Genomic DNA, 22,577 nt, shown 5'->3' with positions numbered 1-22,577 from the left:
CTTTTATAGACTCAATTCATTTTCTTTTCTTTTCTTTTCTTTTTTCCATTCCTTGATGATTACAAGCCATATGTAATTTACTTGTGTTGCTTAAAGATTGGAACTTGGAAGGGGTTTTAATAGTTATTGAGCTTAAAACCAATAATCTTCTATGAATGGCTGTCATACAAGTGTTCCTCCAAAATAAAGATGCATGAAAAGTTGAGTAGAGGGTCCTTAAACTCAAATACATGGGAAAATGTTGTTAAATGATTCCGAACCTTCCTTTCAAGGGAAATTTGGTTTTATGATGAAAAATCAAGTGTTTTGGGGAATATTTTAAATTGCATTAGGAGGATTTTGGATTTTTATAGAGAATTTTGAATGGGTGAGTTTGTATAGTTGATATGCTTTGAGCCCCTTGGTGCCTCTTTTTAATGAAATTATTTGCTCATAAAAAATTATTTTACAATGCATTAGATTGGATGGATTCATGGAAGCTATGGAAATATCAAGATGTGATTTAGAAGATAAGATTAAAATATGACAATAAAAGGAACTTATCACAAAAAAATAAAATAAAAAATGAGAGTATGGTTTATACTCTAGATCAGTCATAGATGATAGTGTTTGCTCAGACTATCGTAATTTTGAAACAAGGGACATGAAGCACAAGATCATTATGAGATCGGTTTTAATTCTAATCGGCCTAAACCTTAATAGAGAGGTAAAGGGATTTAACATTAGTTTTATGGATACAAATTATCCCTGATTTATGTTTGAAATAAACCATAGATAAAGATGGTACCGAACTTGAATGAGCCTAGCTTTTCGGTATTTCTGAATTTTGGTTTCTTTTATCCAAGTAATTAGATAGATGTATTGGTTTTCTCACTGCTCTGTGGATGCTTTAGTACCAGTAGTTGACATTGTCAAGAATCTTAACTACGAATGCTTTTGCACAACACACAATATCTATAAATTTTCGAAGTTTTCCTATCAAACAAAGGAAAAAAACAAAAAAACAAAAATTTCTCCTAGAGAAAAATACCACAATAGTTTGCTTGAAATGTTTCTGTCAAGTTTTGTAGAAAGAGTTGAGCAGTATAAATATTGATTATGAGAGGATGTAGAAATTATTGGGATTTATTTTGCATGTTGAACTTGCAAGTTGCAGGCGTAAGTGAACAAATATGCTTACACTATTGAACACAAGTAAAAGAATCATGAAAAATGATGAGGAGTCCTACATTTGATTATTGCTCTATTAGAATTGTAGAATGTTTGAGGATTGTGTTTTTGAAGAAGTGTGGCATTGGGATGTGATCTATGGAGAATGACGCCCAGCCGACTAAGGCTGTTTTGTTCATGGATGTGTTCCTCAATCCTCATTGCGAGCATGATGAAAAAGTTTTGAGAAGCCTATGTGGGTTGAATGGATTATGAAATGTTCACAGGTGTATGACAGTGGTGCAACTACCGAAAACATGTACACGATTTGCTATTTTTAAAGGAAAAAAAGAACATGTGAAGGTCATACTTATTTGACATAATGAATCAGATCAATGGTTACTTGTACTTTATAAACATTACTGAAATAATACTAAGATTCTTCACATTTTTTAAAATGAAGGCAACGAACGTGCTTTATTTCTGTATAGTGGATGAAAAACGTGAGCAAATTTTAATGCGTGAAAACAGTAGTTTTTTGACATTGAACTGGAATTTCTATACAGGCACATGTTAGATTGAATTATGCAATGCATTTCAGTCATTTTGTTATGCTATACAAGTACATAATTTCCGTCTTCACTGGTCACAGATCTGTGGTTTTGGGATACTCCCAGTAGCAGAATCATTGCTTTTTTTTTTTTTTTTTTTTTTTTTTTTTTTTTTTTTTTTGTGCTGCAGAAGCGCATATATTTCTTAGGCAGGACCTCTGCTCCTGCTATAAGCACGACTCTGCTTCACATAAGTGTTCTAGATTTGGAAAGTCAATCTCTGTATCTTACATATGGAAAGATGGAGTCATGCCATTTAAAAAATTGGGAGATGAAATCCGACTTTCCCACTTGTACCCTCTCCTACTACCTTCGTGCTCCACCAACTAGAAGTTGGCCTATGGATATTCGGTTATAGACAATTTTCAAATTCTGTGTTTGCAGCAAGTGTAGAAACTTCAGTTTGGTATGCTGTTTTGGTTGGATTGAAAATATAAACATTTTGGAAATGCACAACGGAAACAAGAGAAAATTTGTAAATGCTGGGAAATATAAAGGAAATCTATTAATTGGTGAAGTCAAGCCAAATAATTAATTGATTGGACATGTTTTCGGTCACATACTCTAGGGTGTTGCATCAGAGTTGCGGCCTAAAAGAAAATGTGAGCAAGTCATTGAAGTAACGGCAAACAAAATTTTCAAGTCAATGAACAATTATGAAAGATTTTGTAACAATGATTTAATTACCTATCATTTGACCATTATAACCAAATGAAATTATAAAGCACTATACATAGTAAGTGCATAATGTATTAAAAAGAATACATAGTAAATGGCAAAGAAATATAGTAGTTGTTTCTTTTACATTAGTACAAGGTAATAGCAACCCAAAATCAGCAAGCTAATCCAAATACCTATGTTACTATGTATGAGAATAAGTTCTTCACCAGCCTTCAATTTTATCCTCTTTTTGCCTGCCATTTTTTAGAGAATCAAAGGTATAATAAACTCCATTTATGAGTTCATCTTTCAATCTTTCTCTATTTTATTGTTATTTTTTTAAAAACAAAAATTCTCAAACTATCAAAAAAATTGTATATTGTCCCTATTAACAAAAAAAATTGACTCTAAGAAACATGGATAACATGATATGGACACACTGTCACGAAAATTTTCAAAATAAAATAAAAAATGTACACAACATGGTGTGGAGACCTCAACAAATAAATATATGTTATATGTATGCATGAAAATGATAGCAATTTCTTCATTTTTACATTACATATATATTTATATTTTTCTATATCAAAATAGTTAGAAATTGTTTTTCATATTCTACATATTGGAAAAGAAGTGAGAATAAAAAATTCTAATATATATATATATATATATATTTTAGAAATCTTTTTTTTATAGAATTGGAAGTTTTGGGCTTCAAAATTTCTCTAGTCTAAAGGAGGGTGGATTAAAAGATATAAATCCATATTGTTTTTATTTATATTGGATTTGAAGTTATTTTTTTAAAAGTTGCAATGTGGTTCATGTGTGTCTATATGATGGATATGTGTCCCCTAAGTGTCTGAAGTGCATCAATTTCTGAAAAATACAAAATTAGTTGGACATGTTTGGACATGTGCTAGGAAGGTGTTTGATTCGTGTTGATGTTAGATACACACATGACACTTTCTTAGAAATGTTAGTGCTTCTTAGTTTTGTCTAGATTGGTATATTTTGGTTATTTCTTGGTATGTTTTGTCCAAAAAAATTCACTTCAAAATAGACATGTGAACTTTGGTTTCCTCTTATGTTTCATAGTGGCTCATTAAACAACTCTGAGGCCTCGTTTGGCAATTACATGTTTTAGTCAAAAAGTCAAAAAGTTACTACAAGTTATCACATTACTCTCTCTACTTTTCTGCACATTTTTTTTGTAAAAAGTCAAAAAGTTACTAAAATAACTTGTTCCCAAACGAAGCTTTAGTCTCTTATGTTATGTTTGTGCATTTGTACGTTTAATGTGAAGGGAAAGGAAAATGAAAAAAAAATAAAATAAAATAAATTTAAACAAAGTTATTTTTTTTAAGTTAAGTTATTCATTACTCTTATTTCTATTTTCTTCAACAATTTACCAATTTTGAGGTCCAAACATTGATGAATCATATCACTATTGAAAAAAACCATTCTTGCAAAAATTATTCAGTCCTCTGAAATTATCAAGTTGGATTTAGTCTTCATCAGTCATTGATGGGCCTAACAAGAAAATGAGGGGTTTGTGATTGAGATAGAGAAAGATTTTGAATTTCACTTTATTTATTTTCTTTGTTTATTTATATTTTATGCATAAACGATCATAATTAATTAAAAATGGGGATTACTAAAAACGAACTCTGTTTCTTGGGATTTAGGCAATCGGAGATTAACATGTTATATTTGGTTCTGATCAATCATAATCGGCAACTATTTTTTTTACATTTTCTAAAAAGGTGAGCATAGATAAACTAAAATAAAATCAAACTTGATCTAGTGATTGAAAAAAAAAAAAAAAAAAAAAAAATTCAAATGAAAGGTGATAAGACGTTTTAAGGTGTTTGAGAATTGATTTTTTTAGTGATTTTTTTATATATATATATATATATAAAAGATGTATAAAAAATAGAAAGAATATGTTACTTTTTTTGTAGCAAGTGGTGGAGCCAGAAATTTAGCATAGGGGGCACAAATTAATGATAATATTAATTTTTTTTTATAATAAACAATGTTAAAATATTACAAACTTAAATATTATAAGTCCATTTAGACAAATATGAATTTCAATTAAGGGATTTAAGGTTTAATTTTATAAAAATATTGGAGAGTAACTATTATAAAGTAGATTGAAAAATTATAAAAGAAAAAAAGTCGAGACAAAAATGATATATTTTAATAAGAAAATTTTGTAAAACACAATGCAAAAAAATGTGTATTGTATGTCGCAATTATGATCTTTGTAATTTTTGGTTATGATACACTATGGTGTTAATTATGACGCATTGTAGTGTTAGTTATAACTTAGTTATAATTTCTTGTAGCTGTTATTTTGGTTATGACCTTTGGTCATGACTTATTGTGATATTAGGTATGACCTATTATGATTATTTTTAGATTATGAGTGAAAATGTGGTGTTGGTTATTATTTATTATGGCCCTTTTAGTTATAACCATAAATAATTTAGTTCTAATACTTTTTTATCGTAATTAGAAAGAAAATTCCTAATAGAAGGGAAATTATATTTGTTAGGGTACTAGTAGAATTATAAAAAGTTCAGAAGACACGTGACCACCTAGTCCTACTGTAGCTCTGTCCCTGTTCGTAGTGTTTTTTTTAAAATTTTTAATTTTTGACTTTTTTAGTCACTCCCCAAACACTACCTTAGGGAGTGTCAGTGTTTGGAAGTGGCTAATATTGCCAAAAAAAACCATTACAAAAAGAAAAATGTTAGAGATTCCAAACATTTATCAACAACAATGCTTGATAGTTCGAATTTTCATAACCCAAATGGCTCGAATGTCTCAAAACAACGTCGTTTTGGGAGTATAGTGACATCATTTTGACATATTCGAGTCATTCGAGCCACGCAAATTCAAACTACCAAGCATTTTTCTTTTATCAAATATTCTACCAAATGTCTCACATGGATGTAAGACCCACACCATGTGGGTCCCATATGAGTCTCACACCCATGTAAGACATTTGGTAAACCATTTGAAATTTCTAACATTACTCTTACAAAAAATCAATTCATAATTCTTATCTATTCTAATATATAAAGTGAAGGCTCCTGTCGGTGTTGACACATTTGTATCACGTAAATACCCTTGGGGTCCATTTATTTTGGGAATGGAAGAAGGAATGAGACTGAGATAAAGGTGAAATCCACTAATATTGTGTTTGCTTTGGGAGATAAATAGAGGATTCATAAACCCTCCATATTAGGATGGACTTTGAATGTTGGGATTGAGATGGAGGACAAAGACTTAGCATTAGAAAATTAGTCATCCGCCTTAGTTTTTTTTTTTTGTTTTTTTTATATATATTTTTTACATGTTGGTCATTTTTTTTGAACATTAATGTTTACTATTTTTTTATTTTTTGTTAAGTAAAAATCATAATTTTATTTGTTTTATTATTTTATATTTCTTTTATGTAAAAATAATTTAATAATCCCCACACTAAGAATTATCATTAAAATAAACATAATTTTACTTAATCCCCTCACTCACAATCTCATCTATTCTACTTTTGAAAACAAACAATCCTCGTAATATTTATGTAAAAAAGAAAAGAACAAGACTTGAAAACCAAGATCATGGACTTGGCAAAGCAAGCATTTACCATTTGCACAACAAACTCTATGCGTATATATTTATTTATTATTATTCTTATACTATTTTTTTTTTTTAATTGCGTAGTTTTTTATATAGGTCTTTTCATAAAAAATTTAAAAATATTAAAAAATTCAAATTTCAAATGAACTCTTAGGCTTTGATTGTCTGGATATCAAATGAAAGATATATCTTGGGATTTACTCAGTATATGCAATAAATAAGATATATGGATTGGATAACATATCCCATGCTCATGTTTGTTGAGTTCAGGATATAGGGATGAATATTTTTTATTCATACTTGTTTTACAAAAAGAATTATGGGATATAAACAAGTAACACATTAATGTCTATTTTGTCCATATACCCATCAACAAGCAATATATAGGTACGCCCATTATATCAAATCATTTCCCAATATATATATGTATATTAAATAAACAATAATCAATTAAGTAATAATATAATCAAAATTAACTAATAATATAAATTTGTTCAAAATATATAACAAAAATAATTTAGAATCAATTAAGTTTTAACATTTTTAAAATTATTTTTCTAAATTTAATTGTGTATTCTAAATTTTACAAATAAAAAATACATATTATAGTTTAATTGACAAATTAAAAAAATAAAATAAAATACATATCATAGTTTATTTGGCCCACTTATTTATTTAATACTCAAATTGGTAAATATTTTTTGAATTAGAACTTTGAAAATTCAAAACATTTTAAATTAGTATAATTATAAATATATTTTTTTATATTTAAGATTTTTTTTTAAAAATTGGATTAAAACTTTGAATCTCTTAAAGGAAATAACCTTTTTGTTTATATATATATATATTGTTTATGTAAAAAAATTCAGTTGTAAATATTTAAAAATAAAATTCATGAACATGATTTTTTTGGTTATATACATTCGGATTTCTCATGTACACAATCAAATTTCTTATTGTAAAGCTCATATATAGACATAATCGGATTTCCTATTGTAAAAAGGTAAAATTGTAATTTTAGTTCTTGTTCATCGATGGGATACGATATAATAGAGGGACTGGGTATTGTATATCCTCCCATTTTGGGGATATACAATCCAGTTGTATATTATATCCTCTTCCAAAAAAAATTACAAACACAGGATATATGAGACCCACAGTATATAATCTCCAATCCAACCTTCTATATCTAAGAATCAAACACGGTTTTAGGGCATGTTTGTTTGAAAGGATTCGATAAATGGAGATTGTAATCTATTAGATAGTTAATCTTGGATACATAGTCTATCAGATTATTTAGTTGAAAAGAATGTGTATCCCATGTTTGTTTTCTTAATATACTTGTAATTCCAATGTTTGGTTAGAATGGTATGAAAAAGGATGAATGTTCAAAAGATTATTTTATTATTTTCAATTGTTTACTGAGTAATAGCAATAATAAATTTGTCTTTAATATTTTATTTTTTTGCTAGAATTTTTTAAAAATTAAATAACTAAAACATCAATAAAAATTGAATTATTTTATTTTATTTTTTAATTGAGACTTTTAAATTTGATTTTATCTTACTGAGTACAATATATAATGAAACTAAACAATTTGTCCATGTAATAGTGGAAAAAAAAATTGAATCTTTATCCCACCATTTGGAAAAATTTGAATTTTTTTCCCATCATTTAAAAAAAAAATTAAGATATATGTATTTAGAGGGCAAAAGTGTCTTTTTATAAGTTACTCTGATAGGATTGTTATCTCACCATTTGTATCCCAACTCCCATAGAACACAACAATTTTACATATGAAGGACATGAAATCTGTTGAATTCCTAATCTGATTTATAAATTTTTAACCAAACATTAGACTTTACCATGAAATGAATATGGAGTCCAATCTCCCTTTTTAATCCTTTTAAACAAACACCCCCTTAGAGGATGTTTGACAATTGACTAAAATAATGAAAAAAAATTAACTCAATTTTTAATATTTTTTTACATGTGTTTCATAAAAAATTTAACAAGCACTAAAAAATGCAAATAGCAAGCCAACCCACTCACTTTATCTCCCCTTTAACTGTAAATGGCGTAATGTGTAGTGCAATTTGATCGCTAAGGATGTCGTAGCCTCAGAGATCTCTGATTTGAATTTTTTTTTTTTGTTATAGGAAAATTCTCCCCATCCTCCCATAGGTCTACGGCAGCGCCCCTTACAGAAATCACCAACATGTCCTGTTAGCTATTCTGAGTGAGGAGACTATAACTCTGACCTCTCAAGACAAACTCTACTTAAGTCAGAACTCGTACAGTAAAAGAGTATTGAACCTATACTAAATACTAATTCGATTTCTTGAGCAGCTAAAGGAAAAGAAATCTTGTTGGTTGGCTAGAAAAGAAGTGCTAACCAACCCTGATCTCAAAATGTGGAAAGTAGCAAAATTTTACGGCCAAAGACGCTCATTTTTTTTATTTTTAATTTTTATAAATTTAAATGGAAGATAAAATTATTGCACGAGTTCAGCGGGGCTCACTTCAAATTCCAACCGTTGATTTCAAATCAAACGGTCCACACCAAACCAATCAACAATTTCACCCACAGTTGATGGCGCGTGATCCCCGTCCCACCAAACGCACTCACACTCCTCCCTCTATCTCATCATCAATCAGTTAAAACCGATATTTCGTAAATCGATGCACACAAATCCGCTTAAACCTCGACCCTCCATTTCCAATCCAACGCTCGAAATTTACCCGCCAAGAATCCACACCTCCCAACATGTTCGACCTTTAAAGGATGGCTATATGCGGAGAGTGCCGTTTGAGGTTCAAACTTTTGTCCCCTAACGTTCACGTGAACCGTTAAGGACCGTTAACTGATTATTTATTTATTTATTAGAAAATAATATCCAAACATATTTTTTAGAACTACTTTCTAAACTTAAAGTCTTGTTTGGCATAATCTTAAAAAGACAAAAAGTTACTATTTTATTTAAGTCGCATCACCTCTTTAATACATCACTTCAAATCTAATTTATATTTTATAAAAAGTCAAAAAGTACGCTTATCATCCCAAACCACCCCTTAATATTATATAAGTAAGATAATTAGTTTTTTTTTTTTTTTTATTTCAACGAAAGTAAGATAATTAGTTGATAATTAAAAAAAATATGACAGAAAACGTTGCCATAAATATTTTAATTGACTATCACATTATTGAGTTTAAAAAATAGGTTTAACTTTTAAGCTTAAATAACAACACTTTGCTTGGTTTCATTTTTCAAAAAACATTTCTTAGAAAATTCTACTTTCTTGTTTTCTGTATTTTTTTTGTTTTTACTAATTTTTTTTAATATTTTAAGCAATTTTTTTTTTTTTTACTTTTTAAGCATACCTAACATAAATATACCTAAAAAGTAAAAAAATTATGAAACAAACCTTTTAAAAATTCACTAAATATCAAAAATATAAAAAAATACGAGAATTTAGTACATTTTTTTTATATTTTTATGTATTTATTAATTTTTTAAAATATTTTTTCACAAATTTTTTACTTTTTAGATACATTTAAGTAAGGTGTATCTAAAAAAGTAAAAAAAAAAATGTTTAAAATTTTAAAAATATTCACTAAAAACAAAAAAATACGAAAATTAAAAAACTCAATTTTCAAAAAACTTAATCCAACAAACTCAAACCAAACCCACATATAATACTCTTATATATTCATTTTTTTAGCATACTATAAAATGTGAGGAAATTAGTAAGGTATATTATAAAGTCGTAGTCATTTACTCGAATTCTAAACTTCTAACATCCTCAATGTTCTAAGAGACAGTTATATGGACCATTAGATCAATTGATTCAAAGATTTTAAAATGAGTAATTCTATTCGTAATCATACTTTATTTCAGTGCACATCATTTATATTATTCATATATAAACTTTTGAATAAATATAAAATATTCGAATATCAACTTTTGAATAAAAATTAATTGTTTGAATAAAAATCTTATTTAATAGTTGATATCTGAATATTTGTATTTTATTCAAGTAGATATCTTAATTAGAAAAATATTTAAGACACTTAATTTATTACTCTAAAAAATCATACATAATGATATATCTGACAAATGTCAAATTTTAATTTATTAAACATTTTATAACGTAGGATCTAACCTCATCCCACATTATTAAGAGTCATTTAAGTGATAAATTAAAGAATATAATATTATTGGTCTAAATAATTATATTTTGTTCAAAAATTAATATTCAAATGACGAAAATAATATATTTACTAAGACAGTGTAGTATGCAAATAGAATCACCCTCCCAAAGCATGTTAAAGCAAACTTCTTTAACGGCGCTTAACGGAGGCGTCGGTGACCCCTATTTTATTATTATTGTATTTCTCTTCTCTCTCTGGCTTTCAACGGCAAGGTTTTTTCCCAGAACCAAAGAGAGCTCTTCTCTCTCTCTCTCTCTCTCTCTCTCTCTCTCTCTATATATATATATATATCGACATATATATACATATCTGAGGTTTCTTGGGGTTCAAGGTGTTGAAGCTGTTGTGGACTTGATGAGCTCGACTTCGATTCCCGCCACTTCTCTCAAAGCAGAGGTAGTTTTACTTTCAGATTTTACTAGAAAATGAAAACAATTTTGTGTTTTTTCCAATTCCCCAACTGTTTTCGATAATTTGGAATCGTTTTTGGCTGATTTAACTACCTCTGATTCGCTTGATTTTGATGGGTTTTTTTGTTTTTTTTTTTATACGGAAACCCTGTAATTGTTGTCTGTAAGTGATATGCGATTTGGGTTTTTGATAATCGTGGTTTGATCTGATTATGAGTCCAAGATCTGGGTTTTATTTGATTTTATTGTTGGTGGTGGAGATTTAGAACTATTGGTTGTGAATAGGGTTTGTAGGGGTTCTGCTATGCTGGTTGGGGATTTTTTTTTTTTCCTGGGTTTGGGTTAGATGAGCTTTTTGTTTTTGATATGATGAGTTTTAAATTTTGGTTTTTTGGGTATTGAATGTTGATTAGGGTGTTGGGTTTTGGAGGTGATGATTAGAAGGAGATGGCTGAGGTGAAAATAGAAGAGCCTTGTCTTGAGAACAAACAATCTGCTGCTGCGTCCAGCTCTTCTGTTTCGGAAGGTAGTGGCAGTGTTACACTCAAGTCACCAGAGATTTGCAGCCCTACTGCTACATCCCCGTCTCATCGGTACTGTTCTCTAACTTCTGTGCTTCTGCATTTTAATTGTAGATACAGTAGTATGTTATCAATTGCTATAATTGAAGTTTTGGGTGCAAGTGAAATTGAATCTGAAATTTGCAGATAATGAATTGGATTGTTTAGTCCATTTCCTTTTATAGACTAAATTCATTATCTTTTCTTTTCTTTTCTTTTTTCCATTCCTTGATGATTACAAGCCATATGTAATATACTTGTGTTGCTTAAAGATTGGAACTTGGAAGGGGTTTTGATAGTTATTGAGCTTAAAACCAATAATCTTCTATGAATGGCTGTCATACAAGTGTTCCTCCAAAACAAAAATGCATGAAGAGTTGAGTAGAGGGTCCTTAAACTCAAATACAAAGGAAAATGTTGTTAAATGATTCCGAACCTTCCTCTCAAGGGAAATTTGGTTTTATAATGAAAAATTAAGTGTCTTGGGGAATATTTTAAATTGCATTAGGAGGATTTTGGATTTTTATAGAGAATTTTGAATGGGTGAGTTTGTATAGTTGATATGCTTTGAGCCCCTTGGTGCCTCTTTTTAATGAAATTATTTGCTCATAAAAAATTATTTTACAATGCATTAGATTGGATGAATTCATGGAAGCTATGGAAATATCAAGATGTGATTTAGAACTTAAAATCTTTTATGAGTAAAGCCAATGGCATGGATCGATGGTGATATGCTATTGATACATGTTTACAAGTGTGGAAACTGGTGGTGACTTATTAATGTTTCAAAATATGAAGATAAGATTCAAATATGACAATATAAGGAACTTATCACAAAAATAAAAAAATAAAAAAATAAAAAATGAGAGTATGGTTTATACTCTAGATCAGTCATAGATGATAGTATTTGCTCAGACTATCGTAATTTTGAAACGAGGGACATGAAGCACAAGATCATTATAAGATCGGTTTTAATTCTAATCGGCCTAAACCTTAATAGATAGGTAAAGGGATTTAACATTACTTTTATGGATACAAATTATCCGTGATTTATGTTTGAAATAAACCATAGATAGAGATGGTACTGAGCTTCAATGAGCCTAGCTTTTCGGTATTTCTGAATTTTGGTTTCTTTTATCCAAGTAATTAGATAGATGTATTGGTTTTCTCTCTGCTCTGTGGATGCTTTAGTACCAGTAGTTGACATTGTCAAGAATCTCAACTACAAATGCTTTTGCACAACACACAATATCTATAAATTTTTGAAGTTTTCCTTTCAAACAAAGGAAAAAAACAAAACAAAACAAAAATTTCTCCTGGAGAAAAATACCACAATAGTTTGCTTGAAATGTTTCTGTCAAGTTTTGTAGAAAGAGTTGAACAGTAGAAATATTGATTATGAGAGGATGTAGAAATTTTTGGGATTTCTTTCGCATGTTGAACTTGCAAGTTGCAGCCATAAGTGAACAAATATGCGTACACTATTGAACACAGGTAAAAGAATCATGAAAAATGATGAGTCGTCCTACATTTGATTATTTCTTGATTAGAATTGTAGAATGTATGAGGATTGTGTTTTTGAAGAAGTGTGGCATTGAGATGTGATCTATGGAGAATGACGCCCAGCCGACTGAGGCTGTTTTGTTCATGGATGTGTTCCTCAATCCTCCTTGCAAGCACGATGAAAAAGTTTTGAGAAGCCTATGTGGGTCGAATGGATTATGAAATGTTCACAGGTGTATTACAGTGCTGCAACTACCGAAAACATGTACACAATTTGCTATTTTTAAAGAAAAAAATAGAACATGTGAAGGTCATACTTATTTGACATAATGAATCAGATCAATGGTTACTTGTACTTTATTAAACATTACTGAAATAATACTAAGATTCTTCACATTTTTTAAAATGAAGACAACGATCATGCTTTATTTCTGTATAGTGGATGAAAAACATGAGCAAATTTTAATGTGTGAAAACAGTAGTTTTTTGACATTGAACTGGAATTTCTATACAGGCACATGTTAGATTGAATTATGCAATGCATTTCAGTCATTTTGTTATGCTATACAAGTACATAATTTCCGTCTTCATTAGTACAAGGTAATAGCAACTCAAAATCAACAAGCTAATCCAAATACCTATGTTACTGTGTATGAGAATAAGTTCTTCACCAACCTTCAATTTTATCCTCTTTTTGCCTGCCATTTTTTTAGAGAATCAAAGATATAATAAACTCCATTTATGAGTTCATCTTTCAATCTTTCTCTATTTTATTGTTATTTTTTAAAAAACAAAAATTCTCAAACTATCAAAACAATTGTATATTGCCCCTATTAACAAAAAAATTGACTCTAAGAAACATGGATAACATGATATGGACACACTGTCACAAAATTTTTCAAAATAAAATAAAATAAAATAAAAAATGTATACAACATGGTGTGGAGACCTCAACAAATAAATATATTTTATATGTATGCATGAAAATGACAGCAATTTCTTCATTTTTACATTACATATATATATATATTTTTCTATATCAAAATAGTAAGAAATTGTTTTTCACATTCTACACATTGGAAAAGAAGTGTGAATAAAAAATTCTAATAAATATGTATTTTAGAAATCTTTTTTTTTATAGAATTGGAAGTTTTGGGCTTCAAAATTTCTTAAGTCTAAAGGAGGGTGGATTAAACGATATAAATCCATATTGTTTTTATTTATATTGGATTTGAATTTATTTTTTTAAAAGTTGCAATGTGGTTCATGTGTGTCTATATGATGGATATGTGTCCCCTAAGTGTCTGAAGTGCATCAATTTCTAAAAAATACAAAATTAGTTGGACATGTTTGGACATGTGCTAGGGAGGTGTTTGATTCGTGTTGATGTCACAGATACAGACATGACACTTTCTTAGAAGTGTCAGTGCTTCTTAGTTTTATCTAGATTGGTATATTTTGGTTATTTCTTGGTATGTTTTGACCAAAAAAATTCACTTCAAAATAGACACGTGAACTTTGGTTTCCTCTTATGTTTCATAATGGCTCATTAAACAACTCTGAGGCCTCGTTTGGCAATTACATGTTTTAGCCAATAAGTCGAAAAATCACTATAAGTTGCCACATTACTCTCTCTACTTTTTTGCACATCTTTTTGTAAAAAATCAAAAAAGTTACTAAAATAACTTGTTCTCAAACAAGGCTTGAAGTTGTTTTGATGGAAGCAACACAAAATTTTAACTTCTGTGTGTATTTGTGTTTTTTTTTTCCCCCATTAAGCCTTAAATTGATTTTTGCATTAAATTCCTGGATTAGTAAATTATTGGTAAAAATTGCTTATGATTTTTAAATATATATATATATATATATATATTGTTGTGATTATTAGCTTTAATAATGTGAAACTGATTTTGTAGGAGGACCACAGGCCCTATTAGGCGAGCAAAGGGGGGTTGGACTCCAGAGGAGGTAAGCAATTTCTCTGACACATGAATGCACTCTGACACATGAATGCAGTTGTATTACAGGCCAACTGGAAGCTTATGTTTATGTCGATTCATTTGTTATATTATCGAGGGTCGGATTAGTTCAGTTGAGTTGTTGAGTCTTAATATTGGAAAATTTGAAATAATTTTGGCTTTTACATGGAAACTTATGGTTTTAATTATGGTTCATTTGTGTTTTTATCACTATTTTGTGGATTATAGTGTTGATTTACAAAAACCTGTTCAATTTTCCATAGGATGATACATTGAAAAGAGCTGTTGCAGTTTTCAAGGGGAAATGTTGGAAGAAAATAGGTTCCTCTCTTCCCTTCGTGGTTTCTCTAGTATCTATTTATTAACTCTATTGAAGTTACAATGATGTGGCTAGTATTAAACATATCACGCATCTTGGCTGGATGTTGAGATTTTATATGTTTTCTTGGTATTTGTGTGCTTTTCTTCACGGACCTTCCTGTCAATATTCATAATTTAGCTGATAAAATAAATTACATCTTTAATTAAGGTATGCCATTATCAATTAAACTTGTTTATTAATGTAACAATGGTGGCTACTACGACTGCTGTAACGGGTGGAGAGGTAACCACTAAAACGTTATGTAAAAGCGCTGCGTAATGTTGCTACCGATTTTTAAAATCTTGGTTATAACTAAGCTCTAGTCAGGTCTTCATTGACTTCGCAAGTATTGTTGCACCCAAAATCAAATAACCAAGGACAGATTAATACTTTGCTGTATGGCCAGGGATGGAGGGGAGTGGTGCAGGGGGCAACTGCTCCCTCTGATACTTTGGAAACAATTGGGGTCCGTTTGTATTTTGCGAGTGGTGAATATGAAAATGTAGAATGTCCTCCAATAATTTTGGGAACGTAGTTGGGTGATTTTACAATTTTTTAAAGATGACTTTGAAACGAAAGAGGAAGGAAAATATGAATTCAAAGAGAAAAGAAAATTGAATTATCTGTAGTTTCAGTGCTAATCCAATGCAAGCGGATCTAGCAAAGGGCTAAAATGGATTGAACAGCTAGTTGAAATGTTTTGGGATTGGAGGATCAAATATTTTTTTTTTTTTGGTAAGTCAGGAACTCTCGTAAATTAGACATTAATGCTTACGAAGCCTTGGGTGAGCGATACCCCAGCATCTTCATACAACTGGAATGAAATACATTCTGGAAAGAAAAAAGATAAGAGGCCTTCTTCATGTTTAAAGCCTTCATTAGCTAAAATGCTGGTGCACTTGTTTTCCTCATGGTAGCTGTGGTCTATACTGTTAATTCTGAGCTAGCCCAGGAGGTACCTACAATCACAGACAAGGTTACTAAGAGTGTGTAGTTCATGTGATTGACTGAAAAGAATATCAACCGTGGTTTGGGCATCGGTTTCAACTTCCAATGAAAATTTAATAAACCTCGAGAGTTGTAGTTAAACCATTAACCCAATTGCTATGATACCATAAATTCATAATGTTATAGCAAGTATTTTCATTTATTCGTAATTAAAAATTCCCTGATTATTGTATAACTTTTATATTTAGCTGCATTAATATTGTTATCCAAACAATTTATCAATTTTTGCTGCATTAAAGAGTTGACAATACATACATGAATGCATACTTTGTGAGAACTCTCTGACATTTAGTTTTTGGTGAGGCAATTTACGTTTAAATTCATTATTGAACTAACTAGCAGGTGGGCTTATATTGGATATTGAATTCTATGCAGCTGAATTCTTTCCTGATAGATCAGAAGTGCAATGTCTACATCGATGGCAGAAGGTTCTCAATCCTGAACTTGTTAAGGGGCCATGGACACAGGAGGTTGGGCACCTACTAGCTTCCTTCTCTCCTTGTTGACATCTGCATGTTCACTGGTTTTGCAGTTTGTGTCTAAAAACATATTATTTGGAGATCTCATTTTGTTTGAGGCATTAAACGTTTGCTACTCCTTTGTTCATAGGAGGATGATAAAATCATAGAATTGGTATCAAAATATGGGCCTACAAAGTGGTCTGTCATTGCAAAGTCTTTACCAGGTCGTATTGGGAAACAATGTCGTGAAAGGTAATACTATGAGAAAAAAATCATCACTTTTTTGGGTTAAATTATGAGAGTTTTATTTTTTTGTATCCTATGTATTGCAATTTGCACTTAATGTAGTTTGGTTTGATTTATTTATTGACTTTTGATTGTCATACTTGGATATTTTCAGGTGGCACAATCATCTTAATCCAGACATAAAAAAGGATGCTTGGATGTTGGAGGAAGAATTAGCCCTCATGAATGCCCACCGGATACATGGGAACAAATGGGCTGAAATAGCTAAGGTTCTACCTGGAAGGTATTTATTCATGTACTATATATTGTTTTTGAAATGAAATGAATAGTAGACCATATATAAACTGTCATTAGCCCTTAAAAGGCATGTTGTTTGGCTCTCAATTAGCAAACTTCTGTTTCTTTGGTGATCTCTTGTAAAAAGAAAAAGATGGTTCAATGACTTTTTAATGTCACTGAGATCTAAAGCTTGTATTCATTTGAACAGAGGGAAGAAAATAAAAAATTTAGGAAGTTTTTTTGTGTTTGGTTCCTCACACATGATAGGACTATTTAAAAAAAAAAAAAAAAAAACCTTATCTTCATATTCCGCAAGTGTTTGCTCCCTCACATTAGGCAGTCAGAGCTTTTACTATTGCACCAATCATTGATTATGCAAGGGATAACAAAGTAATGCCAATAGTCTTCTGTTAAAAGTGGTTTTATGAATAAGATGTATTTTATTCAATTGGTATGAAAGACGCCAACTACCTATATTTACTTACATGCGAAGCTTGAGATTGATGCAGCATGGCTGCCCATTAGGGGAAGCCATTTTTCTCTCCTACATGGCACTCATCTGTCACTTCTAGAAATAGAATATGCTGCTCACAGGTACACTTTAAGAATAGTTTAATGAGAACTCGGAGTTTACAGGGTGAAAAAAAGACGAGCATGTAACAGAAAAAGAATATAGTTGTAAAAATAAAGAGGTCATAATGTGATAACTACATTGAAATATTATGTATAAAAACAAAAAATTTTGGGGGGCACATTTTTACAAAATTTTTTGGCCTTCATCTTGTGAGATTCTAAATTTTATTTATGCAGGACTGATAATGCAATCAAGAATCATTGGAATAGTTCCTTAAAGAAGAAGTTAGATTTCTACTTAGCTACTGGAAACCTCCCACCAGTTGCAAAAAATGGTATCCAAAATGGTGTGAAAGACACAAGTAGAACTGCTTCAACTGGAAAAATGCTTGTCTGTTCAAATAAAGGGTCAGATTCAACTGCCCAGACTTCATCAGGAACTACGGATGTTTGTAAAATAGAAGATGATAGCAAAGATCTGGAGTCCTCAACCCCAGTTCAAGATATGGTTGCTTCCTCAAGTGCTCCTGCAAATAAATCTGTTGATTCTGAAGTTGTAAAATGCAATTCACTGTCATCAGATATAAATCTTAGGAGTAGTGATTCAAATATAGTACAAAAGTTTGAGAGATGTAGAACCAACGGTGATATTGATCAAGACGAAGCGATAGGAACATCACTGCAATTTGAAATTCCAACATACGGTTCATTGTACTATGAGCCACCACAATTAGAAAGTTCTGTGCCCTCAGATTCAGATCTTTTGAAAATGTCTTGGATGAGAGAATCAAAATCTAGTCCGATAACATCACCTATTAGTTTCTTCACTCCACCTTGTGTGAAGGGTGGTGGTTTATGTCGGCAGAGTCCAGAATCAATATTGAAAATTGCTGCCAAGACTTTTCCCAATACTCCTTCCATATTACGGAAGAGGAGGACAGAAGCTCAAACACCTATGTCCTCAAAGAAAATTGGGAAGGCTAGTGGGGAAGAAATCCAAGTCGGGTCCCGTTCTTCAGATGAGCAAGAACAAACTACAAATCATCTTGAGAATTTAGGGTTGCGAGATGAAAGTTTGAATGTAAGTCCTGCTTGTCTTGGTAATGGCACCACTGGGCTTTGCAATGGCAAGGCTTTTAATGCGTCTCCTCCTTATCGATTAAGATCCCAACGAACAGCCATTTCCAAGTCCGTGGAAAAGCAACTTGAGTTCGCATTTGACAAAGCGCACCAAGATGGTAATAATAAATCTGTGGATTCAATTGTGGAAGGAAATCCTCCTTTAAACAAAGATTGTTCTCATGCATCAAAGATGGGTGTGACCTAGAACATAAATTGTAAGTACACTATTGAATTACACTTTGCTGGAGGGAGTAGTTTGTGCTTTATACATTTCACTTGATGTCCTTAAAATTTGATTGTTGTTCTATAGTAATTGAATGAGAACTAAGATTGACCTATTTGCAAATTATTGTCTACTTTGTCCAACCAAAGTTACCAAATATATTGCTTAGCTTGATTTGTCTTTTGACGATATCATAATATTTAATTATTGAGCTAATGAAGAGTGACTGTTGTAACATTTGGGAGTGAAAACAAGCTGTCTCAACTTTATATTCTTTGCCATGTCTGTCCCTAAATACATGTGCACAAAAACACGCAGACACAGGTTCGAATTAACTTAATACAATGCAAGCATGATTTGTTAAAAGAGTGAATTGGATTTTGTAATCCAAATATAGATGTAAGATCATTTTTGATGGAGTGGAGAATTTCCGTAGAAGCCTAGAGTTAATCGTTCCCATCTTTGTGATCTAAAAGATTCAACTATGTTAGGTGTTAGCTTACTAGGATAAGAGATGATTATCCCCATATTTTGTGATCTAGAAGACTTAACTATGTTATTTGTTACCTTATTGCCCTATTGCTAGGATTAGAGATGAAAAAAACTGTACCAAATTTGGCAATCTCATTTTGATGTAGACCATAAGAAGATCACGAAAAGTAAAATGAATGAAGGGACGAAGTTTGAAGTTTGATTGATTTCTAGCCAAACTCATTTTGGACCAACTGAAAGCTTGTGTAGTTTAGTTTTTAGTCATGCTACTAGAGTCCTGTTTTATGATTGTTTATGCCAGGTACTAATTTGGATTGTTCTTTATATGATTTTTTATGTTCCACAGGCTAGGATATTGTGGTAACAAATCATGGACTGTATGGGTCACCCATGGGTCAAATCATGTACTTGGTTTTTATTTATGGGTCTTATTTATGGTCAAATCATGTAATTTCTGAACATGGGTTTTAGATAGGTTTTTGGAAGTCATCCAAGTTTCAAAAGTCTAGTTTTCTATTTAGAAATTCAAATTCTAGTTAGGGTAGGAGTCTGTAAAGATGATAAAATTTATTAGAGTCGTGCGTGTGTGTTTGTGAGAGAGAGAGAGAGAGAGAGAGAGAGAGGTGGGATTGTGTGATGCAATTCTAACTCCCAAGTGTGATGTCTGCTCTTAATAAGAAGCCCAATCTTCAATGAACACATTTCAGACTCAGTCCTTTGTTGTTGTTCATGGAATATTCAATGAACCTGGATGACTTGAACCATGAGTTAAAAATAATCTGGCTTGATTATTTTTTTCCCCTTTAATGGCATCAGCTCTTACAATTTTATCACAAGTCTTGTTTTGATTATTATTTTTTTACAGCACGACATTTATTTCTCCTTGATTGATTATTTACTTTTGCTGATTTAGGATCAAAGTTGGGGATACTTCTGAAGTTGGTTGGGCAAGTTTTGTTGAGAAGCAGCTTAGTGTCCAAATAGACTATTCAAAATCCACGAATCGTGACCAAAATCATCCTTGAATTGGTTATCGTCAAGACAGATCGTCCGCAATACACAGAGGTCTTGTCATCACACCATAACACATGAAATTCGGCAGCTGAAGGTTCCTTGTCCATCTGTGTGTATTTGAAGAATATGGACTAATGAGTTCCATTTGATTTGTGAAAGAGAATATCCGAACCATTATGTATATGTACATAAACCTCCCCCTAGCAGGGAAGAAGGGCTTGAGCCTCAAGAAAACATCTTGATTGAAAGTTCATGATCATAACTGGAATTATTTGCATATTCAACAAACTTGGGAGGTTTTACTGCATATTAATAATATCAGTATGTTTGGTTTCAGTTTTTTGAAAATTGAGGGTTTTTTTTTTCGTGTTTTTTTTTTTTTTTTAGTGAATATTTTTTAATTTTAAGTTTTTTTTTTAAATTTTTTTTGGTGTGTCTAAAAATTAAAAAAAATTACTGAAAATATTTTAAAAAAAATTATTAAAAACATTAAAATATGAAAAATAAAAAAGTCAAATTTTTTGAAATCTAAAAACTATAACCAAACATCTCTTTCAGTATTATGATTGTCCTTTGGAACTGCGAATGTAAACTTTCTTATCGAGTTTTTCAGTGACAGTTGCTCCTCTAATAAATTGTGTCGTTATGTGCACAATTGATTCCGAGGGGTTGTTTGGGAATAATATAAAGTAACATATTTATTTTGTGAGTGCTGCTATTAGCACCTACCAAAATTTCTTGGATCTCTCATTCCTTTGGACTCCAACCCTAAATTTTAAATTTTAATAATATTTTTTTAGACACCCCACTTATTATCAAATTTACTCATATTCATAATATTTTTCACAATGAAATGCACACCCACTTGAATCCATTCCAACATTAACCTTAACCTAAATCCACAAGTAAATGCACGCAATTCACACCCCCAGCCACACCCACTCTCTGCCTTCCTCTCTTATCTCTCTCTCTCTCCTCATTAGTGATGTCTCTTCTCTCTCTTTTCTCTCTCTCTCTCTCAAAACCCCTTCAAGACCCTAGCTTTTCCTCTCTCTTCTCTCTCAAACATTAACCACATTTAAAAGTGGTTCCTGAAAACACAATGCATTTACTTGTGGGGTTAGTGTTCTTCGTCGATTGGGATTTCGATGACGTGGGTCTCTTTGGAATTTGCCATTGATTGGGAAATTCAGATGAGAAAGTGAAGATTGATACGAATTGTAGGAATAAATAACAATGTATATATATGGAAAACTAATCTCCATAATATTTTCATAATATTTTCAGAATAGAAAACTAATCTCCATATTTTCACAATGAAAATGCACACCCACCCAATTTGTTCACCACTGTGTAGCCGAAAAAATGTATTTTATTCATAATTGTTTTGTCGAATAATAATGATCCTGTTAGCACTGTATGTCCGAACAAATTTGTTCATCACTGTGTAACTTGAATCTATTCCAATTCACAACTTAAAATAACATGAATTAAATCCATTCAAAATACATAACTTAAATCCATTCCAATTCACTCTTTTCCATTCTAAGTTAGTTTAACAAAGAAAATTACATAACTGACTATCTGCATTAATGTTCGGAACCTATGTATTGAACGAAAAGATTATGTTCAGTACTGTATTACCGAACATAATTCTAACAGTCAGCAAACCAGTACCGAACAGCTCGAACGAAACAAGAAGGACCGAAAACGACCGAGAATATTAATACAAGACAGACAAATGACCAAGAATGTTGTCCTCGTCCTCCATTGCTGTACACAGTGAAATAAGTGATGAAGTATACGTTATACTTGAAGCAAAACTTTCAAGTTCAATAGCGTTGATAATGGTAATGAAGATGACACATTCAGGATTTAAGATGATTATGAAAAATAATAGATTTAAGGTTTATGTTAGTTGGTTATGAAAAGTAATAGGTTTAGGGTTTACAAACATGGAATACGTATAGTTGGAGTTGGAGTTGGGGGTGGGTGTCCAATATTATAGAGTATTAGTTCTTATTGATAGGTGTGTGTTCCATTTAATAATGTCTTTTAATGTAATTTT

The 22,577-nt window shown here is 31.0% G+C and overlaps 1 protein-coding gene across 2 annotated transcripts; it reads left to right on the top strand.

Annotated features, from left to right (window-relative positions):
- Positions 1-10,370: 10,370 nt before the first annotated feature.
- MYB3R-5 (myb domain protein 3r-5) lies at positions 10,371-20,857 on the top strand. Of its 2 annotated transcripts, none has more exons than XM_028222018.2 (9): positions 10,371-10,674; positions 11,102-11,281; positions 14,668-14,719; positions 14,994-15,051; positions 16,475-16,569; positions 16,709-16,812; positions 16,961-17,089; positions 17,896-18,995; positions 20,409-20,857. In XM_028222018.2, exons 2-8 carry the CDS (start codon positions 11,136-11,138, stop codon positions 18,983-18,985), a joined length of 1,674 nt encoding a protein of 557 aa, XP_028077819.2. In that variant the 5' UTR covers positions 10,371-10,674; positions 11,102-11,135; the 3' UTR covers positions 18,986-18,995; positions 20,409-20,857. The 2 variants fall into 2 exon arrangements, with proteins under 2 accessions (XP_028077819.2, XP_028077818.2); XM_028222017.2 differs by having other exon boundaries at positions 10,429-10,674; positions 11,130-11,281.
- The last annotated feature ends 1,720 nt before the right edge of the window (positions 20,858-22,577 follow it).

Source organism: Camellia sinensis, chromosome 3, assembly GCF_055761805.1.
Source record: "Camellia sinensis isolate YWXY chromosome 3, ASM5576180v1, whole genome shotgun sequence".
Taxonomy (NCBI): domain Eukaryota; kingdom Viridiplantae; phylum Streptophyta; class Magnoliopsida; order Ericales; family Theaceae; genus Camellia; species Camellia sinensis.
Note: the sequence above shows the minus strand (reverse complement) of the source record. Positions and strands in the feature narration are given on the sequence as shown.